This window comes from Cricetulus griseus, chromosome 5 (genome assembly GCF_003668045.3).
Source record: "Cricetulus griseus strain 17A/GY chromosome 5, alternate assembly CriGri-PICRH-1.0, whole genome shotgun sequence".
In the NCBI taxonomy this organism is placed as follows: domain Eukaryota; kingdom Metazoa; phylum Chordata; class Mammalia; order Rodentia; family Cricetidae; genus Cricetulus; species Cricetulus griseus.
The window spans coordinates 186,446,090-186,470,264 of NC_048598.1; the positions used below are offsets into that span (position 1 = coordinate 186,446,090).

The window sequence follows — 24,175 nt, forward strand, 5'->3', positions numbered from 1 at the left end:
TGGAATCTCAACCACAGTTCTTGCGCAACAAGAACCCTTAACTGCCTAGTTACCTCTCCTGCCCGGCAGAGGTTATTTTTAAGTAATCGATATGTTAGTGTGTGTGTGTGGTGGAGGTGCCTGTGCATTTGGAGATCAAGAACACAGCTTCAGGTATCCGTTCTCAGAAGCATCTTATTCTCTGAGACAAGGTCCCTCATTGGCCTGGAACTTTATCAAGCAGCCTAGGCTAGCTGGCCGTTGAGCTTCCAGGGGTTTTCCAGTCTCCAACTCCACCTCACTGTTGCTGGGATTTCAAGTGTATGCCACCATGCCAAGCCCCTAGATGTTTTATTTATTCCTGTTAGAATATTCTGAATTAAATAAAATATTTCCAAATGAAGGGGGACTGGAGAGATGGATGGGCATTTAAGAGCACTGAATGATCTTCTAGAAGACCCAGGTTTGATTCCCAGCACCTACATGGTGGCTCATAATCATCTGTAACTCCGGTTCCAGGGAATCTGATGCCCTCTTCTGGCCTCAGCAGAAACGAGGCACACACATGGTACACAGACATACATGCATGCAAAACACCAATGCAAATTAAATAATATTTTTGTGGGTTTTTTGTTTGTTTTTTGTTTTGAGACAAGGTTTCTCTGTGTAGCCCTGGCTATCCTGGAACTCACTCTGTAGACCAGGCTGGCTCTGCTTCCTGAGAAATGGGATTAAGGACATGAACACAACTGCCCAGTTTATAAAATAATTTTTAATTAAAGAGTAAAAAATATTTTACTCTTAACACAACTTCAGGAAACTTGGCTGCCTCCATGGTTCACACACTTCCATCGGACAGTAGAACACAGACAGCAACCCCAGAGCATGGCCCTTAAGTCACAGCAATCCCATCACACAGGAACTCAAACAACAAAATCTACAACTGGGTCAAAATCAAGATGGGGTCCTGCCACTCATGTGCTGATTCTGCAAACTACCACTGTAAATGTTCCCTGTATCGGGGTTACTGTTGCTAAGATACAACACCATGATCAAAGCCCTGGGCACCAATTCACAGCCATCATGAGGATGGAGAGAGGGATGGTGATGTTGGAAGTGCTGGGGCCCCATCAGGATGAAGTGAGCTGACACACCCGAGGCTCCTGGCCAGAAGCAAGTTCTGCATGAAGGCTGGTTTTTCACAAAGAAATGGGTGAGAGGCCAGACACCCAACTGGAAGCCTAGATTTCGCCATGTTAGCTTGAAGGGGCTCACTTTTCTCATTTGGTTTGTTTCTTCCTATGTCACCCCAATGCAAGTCCCTCCATATAGCATGCCCCCCTCTAACACAGCTGGCCTCCATCTATTTATTTGGGAGCTGGGTGGCAGCCCCCCAAAAGAGTAAAGAGCAAAGAGAAAAAAAAAAAAAACAATAACAAAACCTTCCTAGCTAGTCCTGACAAGCCAATTGCACCTGCTCAGCACTGTCCTCCACTCCCAAGCCTCCCCCTCCTATCAATAACCAGAATAGACTGTGTGGACACTCTGCACCCCCTCCTGAAACTACAATGCAAAGCTGCCTAAGACACGGGCTCCCCGGCTCCCCAGCCTTGTGGCTGCACAGCTTTGCTCCGGGAAGCGATGCTTTCCTTTCCTGTCATTTCCTAACAGTTCAGTAACTTTCTTATTTATTTCCGGGAACAACCAGCCTCCAAAGCTGCAGAGCAGCCCAGGGCGACCCTCCCGTTCCCCTCGCAGCAGTGATGGATAGGAGCACACAGCACACAGCCTGAGCCTGCACCAGTTCCTTTGCCTGCAACAGCACACAGGCCTCTTCAGATCAGAACTCAGTGCAGGAATGACATTTTCCTGCAAAGGTTGGGCCAGAAACCTAACCCAGATCCCTGGCCACAACTGCCTGACACAGGTCACGTCCTGTCCTCCCTGCCTGGTGACTCATTTGTTTTCATGGCTCCACCCCTATCTCAAGCTAAATTACAACTATCCAGAGCTACCCTGAGGCCTCCCGTGAGCAAGGCGCTCTTCCCACAGGGCAGGAGTGAAGCTGAAGGCCCCGCTCTCTTCACTCTGTCCCTCACCTTGCATCCCAGCTTCCAGGTGTGTGGTGGGTGATAAAAGGAGGAAGGATTGCAAATAGTCAAATTGTTGAGATGAGTAGTCTTGAGGTCCCACAGGCTTCTTAGCCCACAGATCTGGCGGAGGAATCTGAGGATCCCCTGGGAGTCTGAGGATCCCCTGGGAGGTGATGGAGACAGTAGAGGATGAAAGTAGAGGTCCACCCCCATCCCCCCAACTGGGGCCCAGAGGCCAAAGGGACCGAGTGTGAGCCTAAGGGTGCTTCTGTCTCAGGAATACGCAATGGTCAGGCTTCAGGGATGGAGGGGACTCAGTAGCCTTTCCAGGGTGCCTGCAGGGCGCAGCAAGTGGCCTCCAAGGTCCTCCAGGCCCTCTAGTCTGCTTTCCCTCATGGGCTCTTAATTCCCTTCAGCAGCCTCATCCCTGATGGGCTGCAAATGGCCACAGGCCCCCTGACCCTATAAGATCCTCCGCTGTGGCTTTCAGACTGCCTGTTCTTTTTCTGCAGTGCTTCGAACTGCTGGGTCACCCGCCTACGCTCTGGCCCTGTTTCTCAGGCTGCACTCTTGGTGGTCTGGAGCCTGTCACTCAGCCCTGGCAGGGGACGCCTGACTCCTTCCCTAGTCTAACACTGTAAAGACAGCCAGCCTCCCCCACCCCACTCCTGAATAGTCCCTGCCCCCGCTCTCCCTCTCCGGAGTGCTGAGAGATAAGAGATCTTATCCACAAACCACACACACACACAGGGAGACACAGAGGTCACATGAAGAGGAACCGTCTCTTGGGCCCTTCACCATGGTTTGTGCGTGCTGCACAGGGTGCCCGCAGACCGAAGGGGCCATTCTCGGCTCCATCTTCGCAGGGTGGCACAGCCAGGCAGGTGACGCCTGGCTATAGGTCCGGGTCTTGGTGGCTGCACTCGACGCCAGCGTCCTCTTCGTGCTTACAGTTATGCGTGCCCACGCCAGCGTGCGCGCACTCCAGCAGGTTGCGCTCGCTGCCCGCGCAGCGCACGTCGTCCAGCAGGATCGGTAGTGCGCGGCCCTCGCCGAACTCCGCGCGCTTGGCGGCTCGCACCGCGTGCGCAAAGCCCAGCTGGCGACACACCACGGCGGCCGCCTTGGTGTCCCAGGCGTCGTCGCACACCGTGCCCCAGTGTCCGCCTACAAACACTTCCACGCGCCCGCGGCCGGGACTCAGGCCCGCAGGCCGTACCAGGCGCACCGAGCCGTTCTGGGGCGCAGGGACCGCGGTGCTCGGACGTCCCCGCCGACGCCCGCCTCCCTTCCTGGCCCCTGGTCGCCGGGTGGGCCGTGCGGGCTTTGTGGGCCGTAGGGTGGGCGCCGGGGGAGCGGCCGTAGGGCGTCTGCGGCGAGGCGCCTTGGTGGGGGCGCGGGCCGTGGGTCGAGGAGTGCTCTCTGGTGTCCGGATGAACCCTGTACAGAGGAAAGGCCTGGGGTCAGAGGGAACCTGCTGTTCCAGCATAGCTCAGCTCACCACCCGCGCAGTCCCTAGCCTGTGCCAGCAAAACAGATCCTAAGGAAAGATGCCCTGTCTGGCTCAACTCAGATTCCAAGATTAGGTTGCTTCTTGGGGGGCCCTGCTGGGTTTGACGGGTCACCCTGACCCCTAAGGACACTAGCCTAGCGCTGTGTCAGGCGCTTCTTCAAGTTACTCAGCAAACCTTGGTTGGCAGGCAGGAGCTGTGCCAGTCCGCTACTGCTGTCTGTCTCAAGATCTGTCTTCCCAGGAATCCCCAGGCTAGTGGGAAGACCCTGAAATCCAGGCACAGTAAGGTAGATGTCTGGACAGCTTACAGGAGCAAGGGGCTTACTGCTTCCTGCCCTCGGTTTTTGGTGAGGAAACAAAGGCCACAAAGATGGAAGTGAGCAATAGCTTCAGAATGCGTCCCAGTACAGTCAGGGCTACCCAGAGAAATCTGATCTCGAAAAGCCAAAAAAAAAAAAAAAAAAAAAAAAGTTGGCCAGATGGGCACGTGGTCCTTAGCTATATTTTAAAAGCAGGCTGTGCAAGCCAGGAGCAAACAAGCCAGTAAACAATGATCTCCATGGCCTTGCATCCAGGTTCCTGCCTTGTGTTCCTGACTTCCCTCAGTGATGGAGTGTAACCCGAAAGTTATGAGCAGAAATAAACCCTTTGGTACTTTTGATCATGGTGTTTTATCAAGGCAATAGAACCCCTAACTAAGACAGATGGATTGCTGGATGGATGATAGCTGGATGAATGGATGGATCAATGGATGGATAGATAATGACTACATGGATAATGGCTTTCTGGATGAATGGTGAGTGGCTGACGGATAGATGGATGGATGGATGGATGGATGGATGGATGGATGGATGATAGCTAGATGTTTGCTGGGTGGTTGGGTGGGTAGATGGATAGATGATGAATGGATGGATGGATTCATGACCAACTGGATAATGGGTGGGTAGATGAATAATGTGGATGGATTCATGACCAACTGGATAATGGGTGGGTGGATGAATTAATGTTTGGATGAATGGGTGGGGAGATGAATTGACATTTGGATGGATGGCTAGATAGATGATGATAGATGGATTTATGAGTGAGTGGATGAATGGTGGGCTGATGGATGAGTGGATGATGGATAGGTATATTGATGGATGGGTGGGCAAGTAGGTAGATGGATGATGATGGGTGGATTGACAAATGGATGAGTGAATTGTGAGTGGGTGGGTGGCTGATGAGTTGATGGATGGATAGTGGATGAATGGGTGAGCTGATGGACAGACAAAATGGATTTCCTTCATCTCTCAGTATGCTAAAGATTTTACTATCCTAAGCCACTGTTCCTACCCAATGGAACAGCCCCCTCTACCCTTTCACAAGGCTCTATCCCAGGCAGCCATTCACAGCCTTGAATGGCCTTCAGAACACAGGGTTTACTCATGGCTCCCTCTGTGCTGAACTAAGAGGGACAAAATGGAACTATGGGAGGCCCCGCCCAAATGCTCCTCCCCCTTACTCACAGACATCCTCTATCTGTGTTCCTCCTTGCTTGATACAGCTACACTCTTCTTGCCACACCCTGTCTGAGGCTGCAGCCCCCTGGGGTTGCCTCCCCACTGCCTGGAACCTGGCTGAAGGTTCTGTTAAACAAGATGCCTTGTACTTGCAGGTCAATTGACACTTGCTGGGTCTCCGGTCTCTGAAAGGTGTCAGACACAGTGCTAGGTACAGGGGCTGCGTGTGGAAGCATTCTAGGTCCTTCTGGGGCCCCAGTCTGACCTGAGGGGTAGCAGGAACTCCTCCCACTGGGGAACACTTACTTTCCTTGGGCACAAAGGGGATCAGGTGGCTCTTCACTGTCACCTGAGCAGGGTGTATCTTACACTTCCCTGGAGGCGCCCGTCTGCCAAACACACACAGAAGATCAGGACTAGGAGTCAGCCTTGAGAGCCCCACCCTCATTCTCTATCCCCACCTTCACCCCATCACCTTCCCTTACAGCAAAGAGGGTAGGGGCCAGACAAGTGTGATCAGAGACAGCAGTAACTAGTGTCCAGCTACTGAACACCTCTTACCATGGGCCCAACAGCACCCGGCCCCTCCGAAGTCCCCCCCCACATTGCCCACCCCACTCCTTTAATGCCCCATTCCTGCCCACCCCTTATACCCAAGTCCTTTGAGAAGAGTCTCTCTCCCTGCCTCTATTTTCTGAGTTTCTGGTGGTGCATAGGCCTGGAGAAATGTGAGATAGTTAAGGCAAGCTAAAAGACATAGTGGGCAGAAGAGGGGAGTCGTGGGAAGCTGGCTTCAGCGGGCCCAGCAGAGCCGTGGGGCCTGCAGTTCAGAGAAAAGAGTCTGAGGAAAGCTGCCAGGGTGTGAACAGCCTCCTTCCCCATCCTGAAGAAACACAAGGACCAGAATTCCATCTTAATTAGTTTTTGGCTGTTGATGTGTGATTCTTTGAATGGGTCCGACCCTGTTCCCAGACTGCCCCACGTGGGCCCAGGACTTCAATGGAGGTTCCGTCAGCCTGGGATTGAAATGACCCCATGATGAAGTGGCCTCCTGATAGACTTGGCAGAGGAGGGGCCATGTGCCTCTGCAAGACACACAGACTTCTCAAAGCTGGAAGCACAGCCATCTCTACTCTGACCTCTCATTGGGTAAGAGGAGGAGGGTGTTGTCTCTTAAGAAAATTAAATTTTTTTAAAAAAAATCATTGTGTGCTACACTGCAAACCACCACAGTGCTTCTGTTCGGGCGGTGATCTGTGGCCCCTGGGGTCTTCCTCTCTTCCTCATCCACATGTCTGCTGCCACAAACACACTTCTTCCAAAAGAGGAAAATAAAAGAGAGGACTCCCACCCACTTCTGCCTGCCTCTAACTCCAAGACTTTGAGAGAAAAAAAAAGAAAGAAAGAAAGAAAAATGAATCCTCTCTCCTTACGCAGGGACCATGAACCAAGAAAGAGAGGGTGTTGCAAAATTAAAGGTCAGAAAGCAGGTAAGGTGACATCTGGCAGTATAAGTGACAGGTCCTTAGAGAACCATTCTTTCCCTCCCCCCAAGAAAATTAGATTTTATTTTATGTGTATGAGTGTTTTGCCGGCATGGAGGTCTGTGCGCCACATAAATGCAAGGCCTGCAGAGGGCGTCTGATCTCTGAAACTGGTTCCAGATGGCTGTGGGCCACCATGTGGGTGCTGAAAACCTAACGTAGGTCCTCCGGAAGAACAGCCAGGGTTCTTAATCACTGAGCCATCTCTCCAGCCCCAGCTTTTTTAAAAAAATGAAAATAACCTCAGAGTCCAAGAACTATGGAAGACGATGATGGCTCAGTGACTCAGCAGACAATGACCAGCAGGATCCTTTTGGGAGTGATGATGCCATGTGGACAGCGCCACGCCTCAGGGACAAGCAATGAGATGAGCGCAAGGATGATTGTGGTCCAAGTATGAAGCCACTGAGGTGAAAGTGGATGGGACCTTGCAGAAAGCAAGATGGAGGCATGTAGAAGAGGGAGCATGCTTACGGCTTTCGAGTAAAGAAGTCTCGTCATAAGTTGAGTGGTGGCCACCCACAGCTTTAATTCCAGAACATGGGAGATAGAGAAAGGCGGGTCTCTGTGAGTTCGAGGCCAGCCTGGTTTACATAGTGTTCTGGGACACACAGAGTTACATAATAGAGAAAACCTGTATCATGGAGAGAGAGAGAGAGAGAGAGAGAGAGAGAGAGAGAGAGAGAGAGAGAGAGAGAGCGCTCATCCAGGGGCCTGGGAGATGACTCAGTGGAAGCCCTTGTCACACAGAGTGAGGTCTGAAGTTGGGAACCCAGAACTCATGTAAATACAAGGTGGGCAAAACAAATTGTTTGTAACCCCGAGTAGAGACTGGGCATCCCTGAAGCAAGCTGGCTAGCCAAACTACCAAATTATGGACTCTGGGTTCAAGAGAAAGACCCTGCCTCAATATGTAAGGTGGAGAGCAAAAGAGGGAGACACCCAACCTTTTTGACCCGTGGTCTCCACCATGCACACTCACACATGGACACCCACACACATGCAAACACCCCTATACCCATCACCACACACACACACACACACACACACACACACACACACACATGCAAACACCCCTATACCCATCACCACACACACATGCACCACACACACACACACACACACACACACACACACACACACACACAAAATCACCTGTTCAAGAAAATGCCCTTCTAGAAGCCTCACATTTTGGAGACTTTAGAACATACCTAAAACCTACCCAAACATTAGGCTGGCACAATGGCCTCCCTGTCGCTGTTCACTTTCACCCCTTGAGAATGTGCATCACGCAATGTCCTTTCTGGCCACTGGCTGCTCTCACTCTGGGGTAGTGTTCTCCTCTGCAGTGACACCACTAGCTCCTGGAAGTGCCCCAAGCTGTTATGTAGTAAGCTTTGTCTTCTACACAGACAGTGACAGCAAAAATAAACTAGAGAGGGGCTGGAGAGATGGCTCAGCAGTTAGGAGCACTGACTGTTCTTGCAGAGGACCTGAGTTCAATTCCCAGTACCCACATGGCAGCTCAAAACTGTAACTCTAGTTCCAGGGGAATCCAAAATCCTCACATAGACATACATGTAGGCAAAATACCAATGCACATAAAGTAAAAATAAATAAATCATAATATTTTTTTAAAAATGAACAGAGAGCTAACTCAAGGCCTTGTGTATGCCAAATAAGCCTTCTATATTCCTAGTCTGTCCACCCCTAGATTCTCTCTCTCTCTCTCTCTCTCTCTCTCTCTCTCTCTCTCTCTCTCTTTCTCTCTCTCTCTCTCTCAATTTGATCTCACTAAATTGCCTTATAACTCTCAGAAGCTAACCTCAAACTTGCAGTCTTCCTGCCCAGCCTCCTAAATGGCTGGGGTTACAAGTATATACCCCTATGTGTAGGGAAAAAGGGCCAGCCAAAGAAACACACCCTGAGCAGAGTCAAAGAAACACACTTTGTCCCTGGAATCAGAGCCAGTGAAAGAAATACACCCTGGCCCTAAAATTAGAGCCAAAAAGCTAAAAAGAACCGGTGAAAGAAACACACTTTGGCCTTGAAACCAGAGCCAAATCTGACCCTAAAACTGTGCAAGAAAAACCAACCAATCCCTGAGCAGGAGATCTAGCCATTCTGAGTTCAGGGATTGAAATCTGACCAATCCCTACCCAGGAAATCTCCCTGGAAAAAGTCCTCCCCCAAGAATCCCTATATAAACCCTGTGTCTGTTCAGCCTGTGGCTGTTTGGGCTGCCCGGCTATCCTCTGCCACCCTGGCAGGGGGCAAGTACTCTCCTTTCACTTTGGAGGGGGGGGTGCTGGAGCTGAACTGTAACAACTTCGCCAGGGAAACCCTCTCCTGCCAGAGCAGAGCTAATACACTGGGGAAGCCTTTCCCTGAAGCAGGGCTGTAAGCTGCTATGCTTATTGTGACCTGTGGCATTCCTTGGCTCCCGATTGCCAGAATACCTTTCCATCCGAGCTGTAACACTCAGTATTCTGTGACTCCCAAGTGCCAGAATCCCTCCCCATCCAATCCATCAAAATGCTTACACTATGTCTAACTGGAAACCACTTTTTTAGGTTCAGTATGTGTTTTAGGATTTCTTCACATCCAGTGTGTCTCAAAGTTTAGGATCATTGGCTACCCTGAGGGAAAAGCAAAAAATCTACAGTCCAGGAAAGGGGTTCTAGAACCAAAAGTTCATCATGTAACTATTCATTAAACACACCCTAGTGTCTGCTCTGTGCCATTCACACCACCTGAAGGGTGAGACTGAGTGAGAAGACACAGCCTTCATCCTAGAGACGCTGAACAGGTGAGGTGACAGCTGAGAGAGGACCAGGTTGGACAGGAGGGCAAATGGATCGGGGAAGGCACCTGAGGCTACAGGTTGATACCCACTGAGCACACTGACCACAGTTAGTGACCCTGGCTCCATTTGTACAGTGTGGAGCTGAGAGAGAGGGTTTTGCCGTACACAGAGGGAGCTGGAGTAGGCCTTGAACCAAGAAGGGAGCCTCACAGCAAAAACTGAAGCAAATAGATTGAGGTGGGGATGAGGGGGTAAGTGGAAGATGGGGGGACCACTTCCTGTCTCTGCAGATAGTAAAGACTCACCTGGAGGGGTCTATCACTTTGTAGATGACCCCGCGTGCGGCTGTGGCACTGGGCACGCCCGTGGACATGAAGTACAGCTCCCCTTTGGACAGGGAACAAGGCAACAAGTGAGAACTGCTTGCAATACAATGTAGGCAGCCCTGCCCCACCCAGGCTCCCTCGGGCTCAGAGGCTGACCCTGACCTCCACCAGCCCTGAGGGGGTGTTTTGGCCACCTACCACCTCAGCATACCTTTATCGTCTGTAGCACAGTCCCCAGAAGTCCCATCCTGCCTAGGCCCATAGAGGCTCCCTCGTCCATCCAGCCTTTCTCTACTCCCTGCTCCCATGGGATTCATAGGCGTATTCTGCTAGCTATGGAAGCGGGGTCCCCACACACTATGCATGCATAAGGACCAAGCTGAAGCTGCCCGTGCTGCCTGGGGTGGCCGGCCCTGTCCTCTTGGTCTCTGTGCTGTGAGTGCCCCTGAAGATCACTGGGGCAACAGAGGGCCTTGTAACATCATTCGATGTGTCCGAAGCATAGCTAGAGAGCCAGGGGCCCGGGAGCGGCTATTTTGCCCTGGCTGGCGGCGCTGATCCTGAGCCACGGCTGGCCTCGGGCTGGCCAGCTCAGCAGCGCCGCCTCCCGGTTTTGCCACTCTGTGGCACTCAAACGACAGAGGAAGGGCCCTTGAGAACTGCAACTTCCTCCAGATTCTGCATTGGGGAGGGGGGATGCTGCTTCTAAATCATGTTAACCCCCTACTGACCAAAAGAAAAGGCTTCCAAGGGCTTGGTGAGCTTAAGAACCTCCGTGGGGCTGGGGCTGGGGCTGGGGCTGTCCTTTGGGAAACTCAGATGCTAATGAAAGGGGGCGGGGTCAGTTCAACAAAGATTTCCCAGACTAGGCCCTGGGGGCTTTGGGCACTGGGCCCTGCAGGGGATACCCATCCAAAGGCCGTGGTGAGCGTTGCCTGGAAACTTAAACAAGACTGCACCAGGGCCTGCTGGGGGCCCCTGGCCTTTTGTCAGGGAACAATCCCAGGGCCAAGGACAAAGGTGGGATGCTGGAGAGGGATCCAGCCTCCGTGGTCCCTTCTTGTCTCCCTTCCCCCTCTGTCTCCTGCTGGGAATGTGAGGTCCAGGAACAGGCTAGAGGCTGTGCCTGCCTGCAGTGAAATGTCTACGTGGTTCCCTAGGTAGCTCAGATACATTTGCCATCGGGAACCCAGCTCTTCTCTCATCTTCCCTGACCCTGCTGACACTGGGGACTTGTCCCCATTATGCCTCTAGCTCTCCCATCAGCCCCACCATGGGGGTGGAGGACAGCCACTTCTCTGAGTTTCCAAATAAGAAAGGGGAAGCTCAGGAATAGAGGTTCTAGGGCTGATTCAAGAACTCACAAGGAAAAAGCCCGAATCTCAGTCACACCCGTCCCCCAGGTGAAAGTCATTTCATGCTGAAGCTCCTTTAATGGCAGAGGCTAGAAGGATGACCAGGGTTGGTGGTTACAATCCCAAACACGGGCAGAGGACGGAGGCTCTCTGGATGCTCACCAGCCTCGTCCTCTGCAAAGGAGATGATGTATGGATAGTAGTTGTTGATGAGGCCTGGGAAAGCACATGTCTGTCCACGGCCCATGCAGACTTCACTGTACTTCCACTGGCCTGTCTCAGGGTTCTCTCGGAGGGACATCAGTCGCCTACAAAGGAAGAGAAACTGTGAGGTCATGGCTAGTGTGCTGCACAAGGAAACTTACCCATCTACTCCTCCATCCATTTATTCACACACCAATCATCCACCTGTCCATCCATTCATTCTTCCAACCCCTTATGCTCTGCCTGTCTGCCTTTACACAGACCTATTCATCCTACTCATCATTCCTGAGAATGACCGGGACTTTCTCCCTGAGAAAGAGACCTGTTTGCCCCACTCCTGAGCACACACATACAAACACACATTCCTTTTAGCAGTCGGGGAGAGCGTAGGTCATGTAGGCCACTCACCCACTCATGAAGTCGCCAAAAATGTAGAGGCCATTGAGGTTGGGGTACTCGCAGCCCCGGTACACGTAGCCCCCAGTGACTGATTTGCCCAGCTTGTGAGGGTAGGCGAAAATCGGCAGCACGTCATCTGAGGGTCGGGTGAGAAAGTGGGTTCGTCCTGAGGCCTAGTGCTTCACAGACAGTCCTGAGCCAGGCACAGGAAGGGCGTAGCCTGAGCGAGGAAAGCTCTCAAAGGGGCATAGCCGTATTTTTAGAGGTTCAGCAGGAGGTGCTTGGCGAGGAGGAACCTAAATTTTGCTTGAAGCAACCTCCTTAGTACAGGGAGGCGAGGAGTGGGGAAGGCTGTAAGGTAGGGTGTCCAGGGAGGGAGGGAGGCAGGAGGTCCCATGGGGTCACTCAGTGGAGTGAAAGGGGTGGGATCCTAATTGGAGTTCCCCGGAGGAAAGGGGCAGATCTGGGTGGGCGAGCCCAGGGAGGAGCGGGGCATGGCAGACATAGGTTTGGGTTTCTGGAGGAATGCTGATCCCAGTTGGTTAGTCCCCAAGCGGATGGGATGGAGCAGACTGGATCTATGTCGAGCAGGGGAGAGTTGGGGGCAGATCTAGTTCGGGGGCGGGGGGAAGGGGACCAGAAGGCCCCTATTTGGAGGTCCCCAGGGGCGCGGTCACCGAGGGAGGCGTTGGCGCACAGCTTGCGGTCGTAGCACTCGAAGCCCTCGCGAGCACGCCAGCCGTAGTTGCGGCCCCGCTCCACCAGGTCCACCTCCTCGTACTTGTTCTGGCCCACGTCCCCGCAGAACAGGCGGCCACGGCCAGTGCCAGACATCGGGTCTCCGCGGTCGAAGGAGCAGCGCCACATGTTGCGCACGCCCAGGGCGTAGACCTCGGGCCGCGCTCCGGGGTCGTCCACGAATGGGTTGTCGGGCGGGATACGGTAGGGCGGGCCGCGCTCGTTGCGGTCCACGTCAATGCGCAGCACCTTGCCCAGCAGCGCCGACCTGCGGCCGGGGCGGAGAGCGCTGGTTACACAGGGTCCACGCAGGGGGGCAGGCAGGGTGAGCCACCCCTGAGCCACCCCTGCTCAGCCATCTACACCGGCTCTCTCTGCACACCCTCCGGCGTGTCTGTCCCACACTCGCTGCGCAGCAAGCCCTACTGGAAGCCCTAATTCACCACTTTTCCTCACAGCTGACCTTTCAGATCTAAACTGCCCTTTATAGAAGGCACCAGAGCTAGGACAAGGCGCCATCCGGCTTGTGGATCAGGAGAACTGTACTCATGTACACACACACACACACACACACACACACACACACACACCCGCGTGCGCGCGCACACACACACGAAAGGAGACCAGGCCATATGCTCAAAACAGGAAATAAATAAATGAAGATGGGATTTGCACTCAGCTTCCGGGTCTCTTATGGGAGTAACAGACCTACCCCAGATCCCCCTTTGTCGTGGGAATACCTGCTTTACCCCAGCAAGGCCCAACAGGCCAGAGATCACCTTAGAGAAAGTCCCATCTTCCCACAGACTCACTGCTGTCACTTCTCGGGTATTTGTGACAACGGGCACTGTCCGTGCCCCTTGACTACCACTGGTACCTCCTTTCCTCATGACAGCCTCCCACAGAGCTTGTCATTGTCCTCACTAATCAATGGGGTAAATGACTTAGGTGGGATCCCAGATAACTGCAGGCTACCACCCTGCTCTGTGTGGTAGGGGCAGTAGCTCTCCCTCCGGAAACACTTAAGAAGTTCTGTGTGCAAACCGATCCCCCAGCGGAGCAGAAGCAGCTCATACTTGTTTTGTGCATTTCCAAACTTCCCAAAAGGATCTCCAGCCATCCCGCCATCGCCGGTAAAGATGTACAGGTAACCGTCATACCCAAAGAGCAGCTGGCCCCCATTGTGATTGGAGGCTGGTTCTTCAATCTCCAGGATTATCCTAAAGAGGAGATAAGTAGACCCTCAATAAAAACACCTTCCAAACGGTAATCCCCAAAGAGCAGTAAAACCTTCTCTCAGATGCCATTTCACAGTGGAAAAGACTGTCTCTCGTAATTTTATCTTTCACAAGGACCTACAGGCTGAGTAGGGACCATTCATGTCACTGTGTCGAGGAAGGACCTGGATGCTCGAAGCAGTTGAGAACACAAAGGCCCTCAGCATCACAGCTTGGACCAGGACTCTGAGCCAGTGTTTTTCAACTGCTTTCCATCCATTCCTGGTACCCAATGGGAGTTTGCCATCTTCTCCATTACCAAATCTTGTTTCCCACTGGTGAACCAGAACATGTTTGACATGCTTCCTTGATTGTTAGTGATGAGCTGCTCAGGGAGTTAGGATGGGCCCTTTATCTGCACACCCTGGGACCTCCTTACTGCCACTGGAGAAAGCCTTCTCTGTACCCAGTCACTGGCTTTCCGTCAGGGCTTCCCACGGATGGGGGAAGGCGAAACGAAAGGAGACACTGCCATTCTGTCTCGGGAAGCAGCAGGTATGTGATACAAGAGTATAGATATAGAGATACGGCACCAGAGTGACCATTGTGGACATTGGCCACACAAACACCTCCAGTTGGTTCCTCTACCCCAGTAGATACAGCAGTCGGTGGTCTTGGATCACTGGCCCTCCACCACCCTTCCCTGCCACATGGTTAACTCCCTGTACTAAAGTCCTCCACCACCAACAAAATGAGTCCCAGAACAACATTCAGGTTCAACAGGACCCAACACTACATTGACCTCATTGTCTCTTATAAAAACAGAACAGGAAAAAAAAAAAAAAAACGGAAACAAGACACAGAGTCAAGGTCTTTAGATTCAGATCTTGAGCCCTTCCTGCATCACCAACACTTCGGCTTTTCCACAGTGAGGCCGGATACATATGCCCCTGACAGAGCCCCAAATTCAGGGACCTCAAAGCAGAGGACTGCTGGTTACCCTCCCCCAGCCATGGGAAGACTCTGACAACTGCCCTGGGTACCAATGATGGCTCACTCCTGGCCCTGCCAGCCTGCCAGCCTGCCAGCCTGCCAGCCATGCCGACTTCTCCCTCTGAGTGAGTCAGGTTCTGTGTGATGTGCCGAGAGGAACCTTACTGAAGCTTCAGGCTAAAATGTGTGAATCTGTGTACTTCATGTTCTGAATTCAGGATTTCTTTGGTGATTTATTTTATTTTTATTTGTGTGTATGTACGTGCTTCCGCCATGTGTTGGAGGCCAGAGGGCATCAGATCTCCTGGTACTGGAGTCAGGCTGTTATAAGCTGCTCAATGTGGGTGCTGGAAACTGAACTCGAGTCCTCCGGAAGAGTAGCTCCTAACTTGTATTTCACCTTCCATGCCTCTCTGTCTGGTCCATAGGACAAACTTCCTCCCACTAAGAAGTGGTCTCACAGGCCTGGTTACAATCATGAGATTTCTGTTTTCTTTCTTTCTTTCTTTCTTTCTTTCTTTCTTTCTTTCTTTCTTTCTTTTTTTTTTTTTTTTTTTTGAGTTCCTGGTTGCCAGATAACTCAAAATTAATTGCTATACGACAAGATGTCTATCAACCTGCAAAGCTACTGTTTTGAGCTGTTTCTCTTTTTAATATGCCCCATGTCAACATTTCACAGTTTCATCAAATACAAGGTGTCCTTTTGTTTGCCTTTTTCACCAACACACCTGAGCCTGGACTTGTTCCTGCTTGCTCTTTACTTGAGGGTAGGGACAGGCAGCATCACTGAACTAACTACATTTCCCATGCTCCTTTGCTAGCTGAACAATCTCAGCCAATAGAAGGCATTAGGGGAGCCAGGAGTGGGGCTGGTGTTTTTGTTTGTGTTCCTGGCGATATCTATACAATAGCTGCCTTTCCCCCATGGCTGCAGTCTAGATGGCCCCCAACCAGACCTACCCCACAGTTCTGGGGCCTCACAGTTCTGGGGCCTCTTCCTACTGCTGGTCCCTCCTCTGCCTGGGAAAGTCTCTGAAACAGGTGGCCAAGCCAGGTCAACTCCCCTTGGAACAGTTGGAGCATAAATAATAAGAGAGTAGGTTCTACAGGCACTGTGGGGCCTAGAAGTAGGAACAGATTAAATGGGGTAAAAGCTGGACATGGTCACCAAAGCCTGTAACCCCAGTACTCAGGAAGTGAAGACACGGAGGACCAGGAGTTTAAGACCAGTCTTCAACACATAGGAGGATCCAGGTCAGCCTGGGCTTCACAAGACCCTGGAGGTAGGGGGGGCAGAGAGGGGGGTGGTCTGGGGCAGAAGAGAGACCCCCAACTGGGGAAGATGCTGGCAGGAATGGTAACCTTGGACCACAGCCCAGCAGGCCCAGTGACAGGATGTATTTGTGGACAGACCAGGACTCCAGCCTGGATACTTCCAAGCTGTGTGACCTAACAGGCCATCTTCCCCCTCCGAGCTGTGACCTCATCCAGTTTTATGAGTCAGATGAAATAACTGTCTCTAGAGCCTGCAGCAGAATAGAGCTAAGCATCTGGCCCAGGAGGCCAAAGGCAGGGGTCGGGACATGACCCCAAGCCAAGTCTGTTTTGCAAAATCATTCTCCCCCGCCCCCAGCCCCAGAGCATATGATTCAGGCCCCCATGGGGGTGTTGAATATCCACAGCATTTAAGACAGACTTGCTCATGCAGCCACAATTGTGTGTGTCACGCAGCCCCCCACGTGATCACTCAGCCCTCCCTTGGCTGGGGCTCCCGGAAGCCACCTCTCTGAGCCATGATCCACGGTGTTCTCATCGTCCTCAGAGACTCTGAACTCGCTGATCCGGATCCACTCTCGGTAGCCGACCCCCACAGAGTAGTAGACATAGAGCTTGCTGGGGTGGGGGAAGTGGGGATGGAAGGCAAGGCCCAGGAAGCCACGCTCATCCCCTTCCCAGGGGGAGGTGAGCACTGCTTGGCTCACATTCAGGAAGGGCTTCTCCAGGCGAGAGAGGTCAGGCAGGTAGGTCCACACCAGCCCCACCTGCTCTGCCACAAAGAAGCGGTGGCTTCCATCCCCAGCATGTACCATAGCAACAGGGTTTCGAAGACCATTGGCCACCTCCTCCAGACACAGCTGCAGGCAGCCCTTGGCGTCGGCCACTACACGGCCCAGGTTTGAGTTCAGGTTCTCGTTGACCAACAGGCTTGGGAAACAGTAATCGGTGTCATCTAGGGACAGGTAGCGGCATAACTTAGCTCTGTTGCTCTCCAGGGCCCAGAGCTCATGGTCAGGGGACAGGTGTCGAAAGAGGCCTCTGCAGATCTGCCACATGTCTAGGCAATAATCCTCGCATAGGCCAGGCACCGTCCGCAGGGGCGTGGCTGGATCCTCAGCATCATAGAGGTGGGCTGCATAGGGCGAGCATTCCTGTAGAGACAGGAGGGCTCAGAGATGGCAGGAGTGAAGCACACGCCTGCACAATTTACCTCTTGCTTTTGTGTCTCCATTCAGGGGTCACCTCCCAAGATCAAACCTTCCTTTCCAGTCCTCCCTGCTATTACTTCCTGGCCTCAGATTACTTAGAAAAACAAAGTCCTCACCTCCCCCCGCCCCTGCGCCCGCAAAAAAAACCCAAACCTTACCATGAGCCCTCACTATGCCAAAATGTAATATCACGCTTGCCCCTTCTTCAGGGTGCACATTCTTACAGGAGGAACAATTGTTGAATTTCACTGCTACGTCCCAGACACTCACATAAGCCCACGGCACAGCAGGGCACAGCAAATGGTGAGGGACTGTGAAAAATATTCTCCCCTGCCAGCCTCCTGGCTACCTCGGTGCACCTGTGCCAAAACACTCCTACATCTATTATTCATTTAATGTTTACGAGTACTTCACAGGGGGGAAACTGAGGCTCAGGCCCTCAGTGTTATTCAGGAATATGCTCAGATAGTAGCGCATGGAGGCACCTAAGTTTAGTCTTGGGTCTAACCTACTCTCTCCATAACCAGACAGCCAACATGGGCATAGCACCTGTGTGAGGTGAGCACAAAGCCTATGTCTTCCAGAATATCCCAGACCATCTACCCTGCCCTCAGACCCTGGAGCTGTCCACATGGCAGCTCCCAACACAGTCATCTGGGAGATGAATGAATCTCTTTAGGCACTGCCTGACCGGAAAGGCTCCCAGGGTCCTTTCCTCAGCTCTGCCTTGGGTAGAACTCATTTACTTTTTCTGCAGTGGACCTCACTCAGGCCCCCATGGACACTGCATAGGAGGAGAGTTGCTGTCTCAGGGAGCAAGCCTATGATCACAAACAGGAGAGTGTGTGGATAGGTAAGACGTCTGCTTCCCACCCTGCCCTAGACAGTCCTGCCATGCAGCTGGTCCTGCTGGTGTCAATCACTGGCTCTTTCCCAGACCATCTATCTCCCTGCTGGGCCTGCAGCAGAACACTCCAAAGCCCAGGGTCCTTGAGGACATTCTGTGGAGTCATTCACACCGTGATTACTTTTCTCTGGTGTGACAGACCTTTGTTGCCACTTCCCTCAACCCCAGGGCTGACTAAGTTCTGGATCCCCAGAGGCCTTGAGATGCAATTCCTAGATAGAGAAGACAACAACGACAGCTATACATCTGCGGCTCTCACCAGGAAACCAGGCTGGGTTGTAACTGGAAACCTCAGTGGAAAGCAAGAGGACAGTGAACCTCAGAGCTGTGTTCCTAACTCCAGGCCAAGAGTTATATGACTGTTATAACTTGAGTCATTCCCTGGCCTGTCCCCTGGTCCCTCTATTGCTGTGGGCTAAGTCCCACCTGACCAACTGAGGGTCCTGTGTGTTCTCGGCATCTCTGATTTGTCACTGTCCCCATCTGAAGTGTCATCTTTCATAGGCTCCACTCTGCATTCTGTGTATGACAGGCCAGATAGCCAAACCTCGGACTGTGCATTGCCAGCACCCTTGTGATCCTCTGGATGCTGTTGTGAGCCAGCGGCAGCCAAGGGAAGACCAGAAAGGACAGTGTACACATAGGCTTCACTTCCTTTCTACAGGGCAGTGTCACTGTGACACCAGTGTTACGTATGAGGAAGTTAGGCTAACCGTGGCCACACGCCAAGAACTGGCCAGACCAGGACTCACCCCCAAACTTTATGACAGACAGCCTTGTGCTTTTTACACTGACACTTTTTCACTCAGCTGCCACCAACACTTTCCACCAACACTTCACTCAGTGGAGCACAGACTACCAGGCACTGGCCTTGGCTCCAAAGACACTGTAGAGATGAGCTATAACTGATAGTCCTTTCCTTGTGAAAATTCAACCAGAACACATGGAGGGCACAGTGGCTCTGGGGACCTCGGAGGACCTTGGCATCTACCTACATAGTAACCACTGAAACTAGCAGCGTCTTCCACACAATGTAAATGTGGAGCTCAGACCAGAGCCACTCAAAATTAGTAAATGACAAAAGGGACCAGTAATTGCTGCTGGCAGAGAGGGTGGGCAGTCACTGGACCCCCTGTCCAGGCATAAACAGTGAAACATCCACCACAGGAGCAAGGCGCCTGCCACCTGATGGCCCCAAGGTTGCCACAGACCAGTTACTGACACTCATGACTCACGGCCTCAAGTCCCAAGGCTTCTTACACACACACACACACACACACACACACACACACACACACACACACCCCGCCACACCCAGCCAGGAAGACTGGGTCTTGTACACAATGTTCCCTCTGTGGGATGTTTCTTCCTCCCTCACTTCCACATCTGGCAAACTCCTATTCTTGATGCAAGGCCCAACCCACAAGTCTCCTCCTTCCTCCATTCCCAGGCTCCTGCCCCTTGGATGCTCATGACATTCTATCTCTGACTCACATGTAGAATTTTCACCTGGTAACTTGTCACTTCCAGAAGCAACCCTCCTCTTCTGCCATCACCTCTGCTTCACCAGAGGTGGCCTGGCTTCTCTGTCTGGCCATGAATCCATTAACTCTTTGCCTGTCTGTCTACCCCCACCGACTGTGGGGCCCTTGGGGGTGGATGTCTCAGGATCCAGCACATGGTTAGGCTTTAGGGCTGGAGGCAGTGTTGTGAAGTGGCCACAAGAAGGACTTTGGAGCCAGAGCTCATGTTCCATGTACGATGTCTGGCAACTCCATACCTTTCCGTGCCTATGTACCCATCTGTAAAATGGAGAAAGAACTGCAACCTCATATAGTTGTCAAGAGCAACGAGCCATGTGTTTGTTCAGTAAATGTTCAAATAAGATGAACCCCGAGGAAGTAACTCAGTGGTCACTCTGCCAGGCTGTCCCAGATTTCTGATGACTTTTTGCTACTTGCCTTGGTACCTTGAAAGAGTTTCTTTGGTTGTATGTCTGTCAGTCTGCCTCGTGAAATGAATGGAGAGGCTTTGGAAGCTAAGCCTGTGACTTGCCAACTGCCACTGGACCCAGAGCACAGAACCAACTCCTCGATGGCTCTGGAGACATGTCTGCCGAGTGCATGAGCCTAATAAATGCTGTCACGGGTCACTATTCAGTAACTCCACTAACTCCACTGATAAACTCACGAATTCAGCTACAGAAAAGTCAGCCACGTGTGAGCCACACACCAGCCACACTGGGGCTGCCATGTGCAACCAGTGCCTGGCATATTTTCCCAGAGAAGGGCAAAGCCTCGGGAAAGAGCCTCCTGCCTCTGCAAGCCAGCTGTGAGTCCTGAATGGTCCTTGATGGGAACCTGTGGGTAAGGCTCCTTGAGATCGGTGGCAGTGAGGATGGCGCTCCCACACTCTGCCATGACACCCTCAGAGTGGGAGACCATGCCACAGTCTTGGCAGACCTCCTGATGCAGGCTCAGTCCAGACATGAGGTCACCCCCAGAGATGCCTGGAGTTATGAGCAGACACTCTACCACAGGCTGCTCAGGCCAGGCCATTTTGGGCAGGTTCCCAAGGAAAAAGAGGCACCTCCTGCCAGCAAACAGACTCAGGGTTGGCTCCTTCCTCCTCCCTGGTCCTGTCCATCTCCTTTGCCATGCTGAGCCTAGAGCAAGTACCTTCTAAGCAAGCATGGCTGGGTGTGGGAACCCTGCTATTGACCTGGGTACTGCAGAGAGACCAATGGGCCTGTTTGGGTGGACCTCCAGGCTGGGGAGAGAGGCGGGTGGTCCACCATAGTGTCTGACTCTCTTGAAATGCACCAAGTGGGGTCTTGGTAGCTATGACATGAGTAGAACACCCTAGAGCACTGTGCTCTCTCTCTCCCTTCACTCTCTCCTCACCTTACAGCACCTTTTGTCACCCCGGTACACTTACACAGGGGCACTGAGTGTGTCTAGGTCTTCTGACATAAATAAATGCCCACCTTTCCTGAAATGGCCCCAGATTCTCACCCTTTCCCTGGACCAGCAATAGAGGAATTCACCTGCAAACCCCAAGTGAACCACTCTACTCTACCTGTGTCATTTAGTCTTCATGGACTGGGGTCATGGGTAGAAATCTGTCCCTATCTTAAAGATAATGTAACTGAAAGACGACCATGAGTCAAGTTCACAATCAGGAGAGGCTGTGGTATCAGCCCTTTTCTTTTGCTCCTCTAGCCTGCCCCCTGCTGGCTGGAACTGGAACCTTGTACTGCCCAGTGGGGAACCTTCCACTGATGAATCCCTTCATTTCACAGGTTAGGATTTCCCTGAGATCAGATCAATGGCGCAGGGGAGACCCGGGGGCTTGTGGTCAGACACTCCACCTTAACAAAAGGAAAACGGGAGTTCAGTGTGGATCGAAGTGAGGACTCCACCGTCAGAGGGGAGATGATATGAGTAACGGGGGTCTAGGGAGAGCCTCTCTCAGGTGAGGAGCCGGGCCAGTAGCAGAACGGAAAGGTGGGTGTTTTAAGCACGTACGACCCTACAGGCCCTGAGAAATGGGCTCTCAGGCTGCTCTATTAGGTCTGATAGAGGAAGGGTTCTCGCCGGGACAGCAGTGCCCAGGCCTCCCACACAGCCACGCCCCATATTCTGGCCGCATCCTCTTCCCATCCTGCCTTCCTTGGTCTAGCAAACACTTCACCCTGCAACCTGACAGGGGCAGAGCTCTCTGAGGTGGGGCACTGAGGGCGGATTCCAGAGCATCCCAGAGAATGGGAGTCTTTAGTCTTTGAGAGGAACTGAGGCACCTAAAAGGTCCAACATCTTTGCAAAACAACTGAATGACAAGAGCTGTCCTGGGATGCCTGGTCACTTGGCCCACATGGGGCCAAGTCACTCCCTCTTGGACACCCAAGCTCCAAAGCCCAGTACACACTCCTAGCTCTCGGGCCTGTAAGATTGCCATCACCTCCAAAGTCCAAGATCCACTCTTAAGCCTCGCCCCTCTGGGGTTGCCAACTCCTCAAAATCCATACCCATTCCCGAGTCTTGCCTTTATGGGGATACCATCACCGCTCAGCCTCCAGACGACTAGGGCGCCGCGTGCTCCTCCCCAGGGAGCCGGCTCACCTGGCACAGCAGATCCAGCGCGTAGCCGGCACACGTCGCCCACATCCCGGGGTCCAGGCGGGTCTCCAGTGCCCGGAAACGCCGGGCCAGCGCCGCGTCCTGCTCGGCGGTGCAGCAGCCGAAGGAGGAGTACTGCACGCAGAAGCTGAGCGGCTGCGGCGGCCGGAAGGGCGGCCTGAAGTCCAGGCACTGCGGGTGCGCGGCGGCCAGCAGAGCACGCAGAGCCAGCAGCGCCCCGGGCCCGATCCCGGCCACAGCCCGTCGCCCCGCCATCCTCCAGGCGATCTGCAGAGGGAGAAGCAGAAGGCCAGCCAGCCCCGCAGGCGCGCCCCCCGTGAGCCGCGGGCCGCGCCCCCGAGCGCCCGCCTCCCGCCTCGTCTGCACCCTCCCGGGACTCGCCCCGCAGGCCTTGAATCCGGGGACCCCTCTCGCTGGTGGTCACCTCTGCTTGGGAGCACTCTTGCAGGACTGGAGAAGCAGGACACAGCCTGACTCCCGCTCTGCGGGCAGCCCCCTCCTCCTGGCCACGAGCCTTTCCAACAAGGGCAGTGGCCTGGCCTCTGGGAAGCCTCGTTGCCCGGTTGCACCTCGGAGTCTCAGCTTCCTGTCTTGGGACGGACCCTACTTGGCCTCCAAGGAGCAAGAATTCCAAAGCCCAAAGCAGGGACTCCTGGTTTGTAGTCCCACCCATCTCTGAGCCAGACAGGAACCTTAGCAGAGTGTTTAAAAATGGAGGTGTGGTGCAAGAGACAGGTGGTGTTGCCCGGGACCTCACAAGAAGTGAAGTTTGAGCCCGTGGTAGGAGGGAAGAGGCAGCAACCTCACAATACATCCTTGGCCATGCCCAGGCTCCTGTCCTCCCCTGGCCATGGAACTCTCCACCCACAGCCCAGAACCCGCGGGCCTCGGTCCTTTCTACATAGGAAGCCCTAATGGGTGTCTCTCCTGTAGATACGAGTCCACGGTCCCATCCGCAGCACTTGCCTCAGCTTCACCCCAAGAGCACACATATACACTGCCTCTTGGGCCCGGAATCCGTAACACCCCACACCCTGGCACTTGCCAACGAGGACTGCAGCACCGGCTCTTCCCTGGAGCATGCATCCTATCTGTTCTGGCACACACGTTCTCACGTGGTCTCCACCACCGAGCTAGATACCCATTCTCTGCTGTCTCCTCGAATTGCCCCGTGGCAGTCTGTCTGCCAGTTAGTGTGGTTAGGGCTGCTTAGATTCTACCGAGCTGTGGTTGGAGCCTCAAAGGGGGTTGGGGTGGCAGCAATGAGTCAAGGTCTTCATAAAAGAGCAAATATCTCATCTCTAAGTATTTAAGAGTGAGCATACTTAACACACAACTGATGGATGACACAGAGGTTGAGAAGCCACAGAGGGAGATAGTGAGACAACGTGGAGTTTTTCCATAGCAGCGGTGGTCCACAAAGTCCCTGGTGGCAGGAGCTGGCTAGAGACAAGAAGCTATGACCATCAGCTGCTGCAGCTCGACCCTCAAAGGTGAGAGGGGAAGACAGTCATTGTTGGATAATGGGGGGGGCAGACAGCAGGGATAAGAATACCCCACTTCCCCCTCCTCCCCTCCTGCTCCAGTCAGTAGTATAGGCTGAACTGAACAAGGAAAGCAGAATAGGAGTCTGAAAAACATGGTCTTAGGAATTGGGTGACCACACAAAGTGCCTGGCAACTGCAGAGCCCCTGGAAAATTAAGGCACAGGTAGGGAAGGACACGGTCACAGCTCCCTTGCCCCAGGCTGGTAGGGGCAGAGTAGGGTAAGGATAATACACCATTTGGGAAAATTCCTGGAGGCTGGGTGTGGATGGAGATGAGTGAGAAGCTGGGAGTGGCACAGTGTTAGGGTCACGCTCTTGCAAGTTTACCACCAGGAACCCATCCAGGATCCCAGGGAAGGCTCACGGAAAGCCCCCTCATGGTCCTGGCAGGCAGACGGAAGAGAGTTGTCAGGACCCTGAAGCAGGCTGT

The 24,175-nt window shown here is 53.1% G+C and overlaps 1 protein-coding gene across 8 annotated transcripts; it reads right to left on the reverse strand.

Annotated features, from left to right (window-relative positions):
* Window positions 1-732: 732 nt before the first annotated feature.
* On the reverse strand, window positions 733-23,666 carry Hhipl1 (HHIP like 1). Of its 8 annotated transcripts, XM_027416361.2 has the most exons (11): window positions 22,623-23,257; window positions 22,181-22,465; window positions 16,449-17,095; window positions 13,533-13,676; window positions 12,396-12,724; window positions 11,728-11,854; window positions 11,278-11,423; window positions 9,740-9,821; window positions 5,391-5,473; window positions 5,091-5,304; window positions 3,375-3,512 (listed from the first exon to the last, which is right to left on the reverse strand). In XM_027416361.2, exons 1-10 carry the CDS (start codon window positions 23,010-23,012, stop codon window positions 5,129-5,131), a joined length of 2,409 nt encoding a protein of 802 aa, XP_027272162.1. In that variant the 5' UTR covers window positions 23,013-23,257; the 3' UTR covers window positions 3,375-3,512; window positions 5,091-5,128. The 8 variants fall into 8 exon arrangements, with proteins under 8 accessions (XP_027272163.1, XP_035301348.1, XP_027272161.1 ...); XM_027416362.2 differs by lacking the exons at window positions 5,091-5,304; window positions 22,623-23,257 and adding an exon at window positions 23,524-23,666 and having other exon boundaries at window positions 733-3,512; XM_035445457.1 differs by lacking the exon at window positions 5,091-5,304 and having other exon boundaries at window positions 733-3,512; window positions 23,244-23,460.
* Window positions 23,667-24,175: the final 509 nt, after the last annotated feature.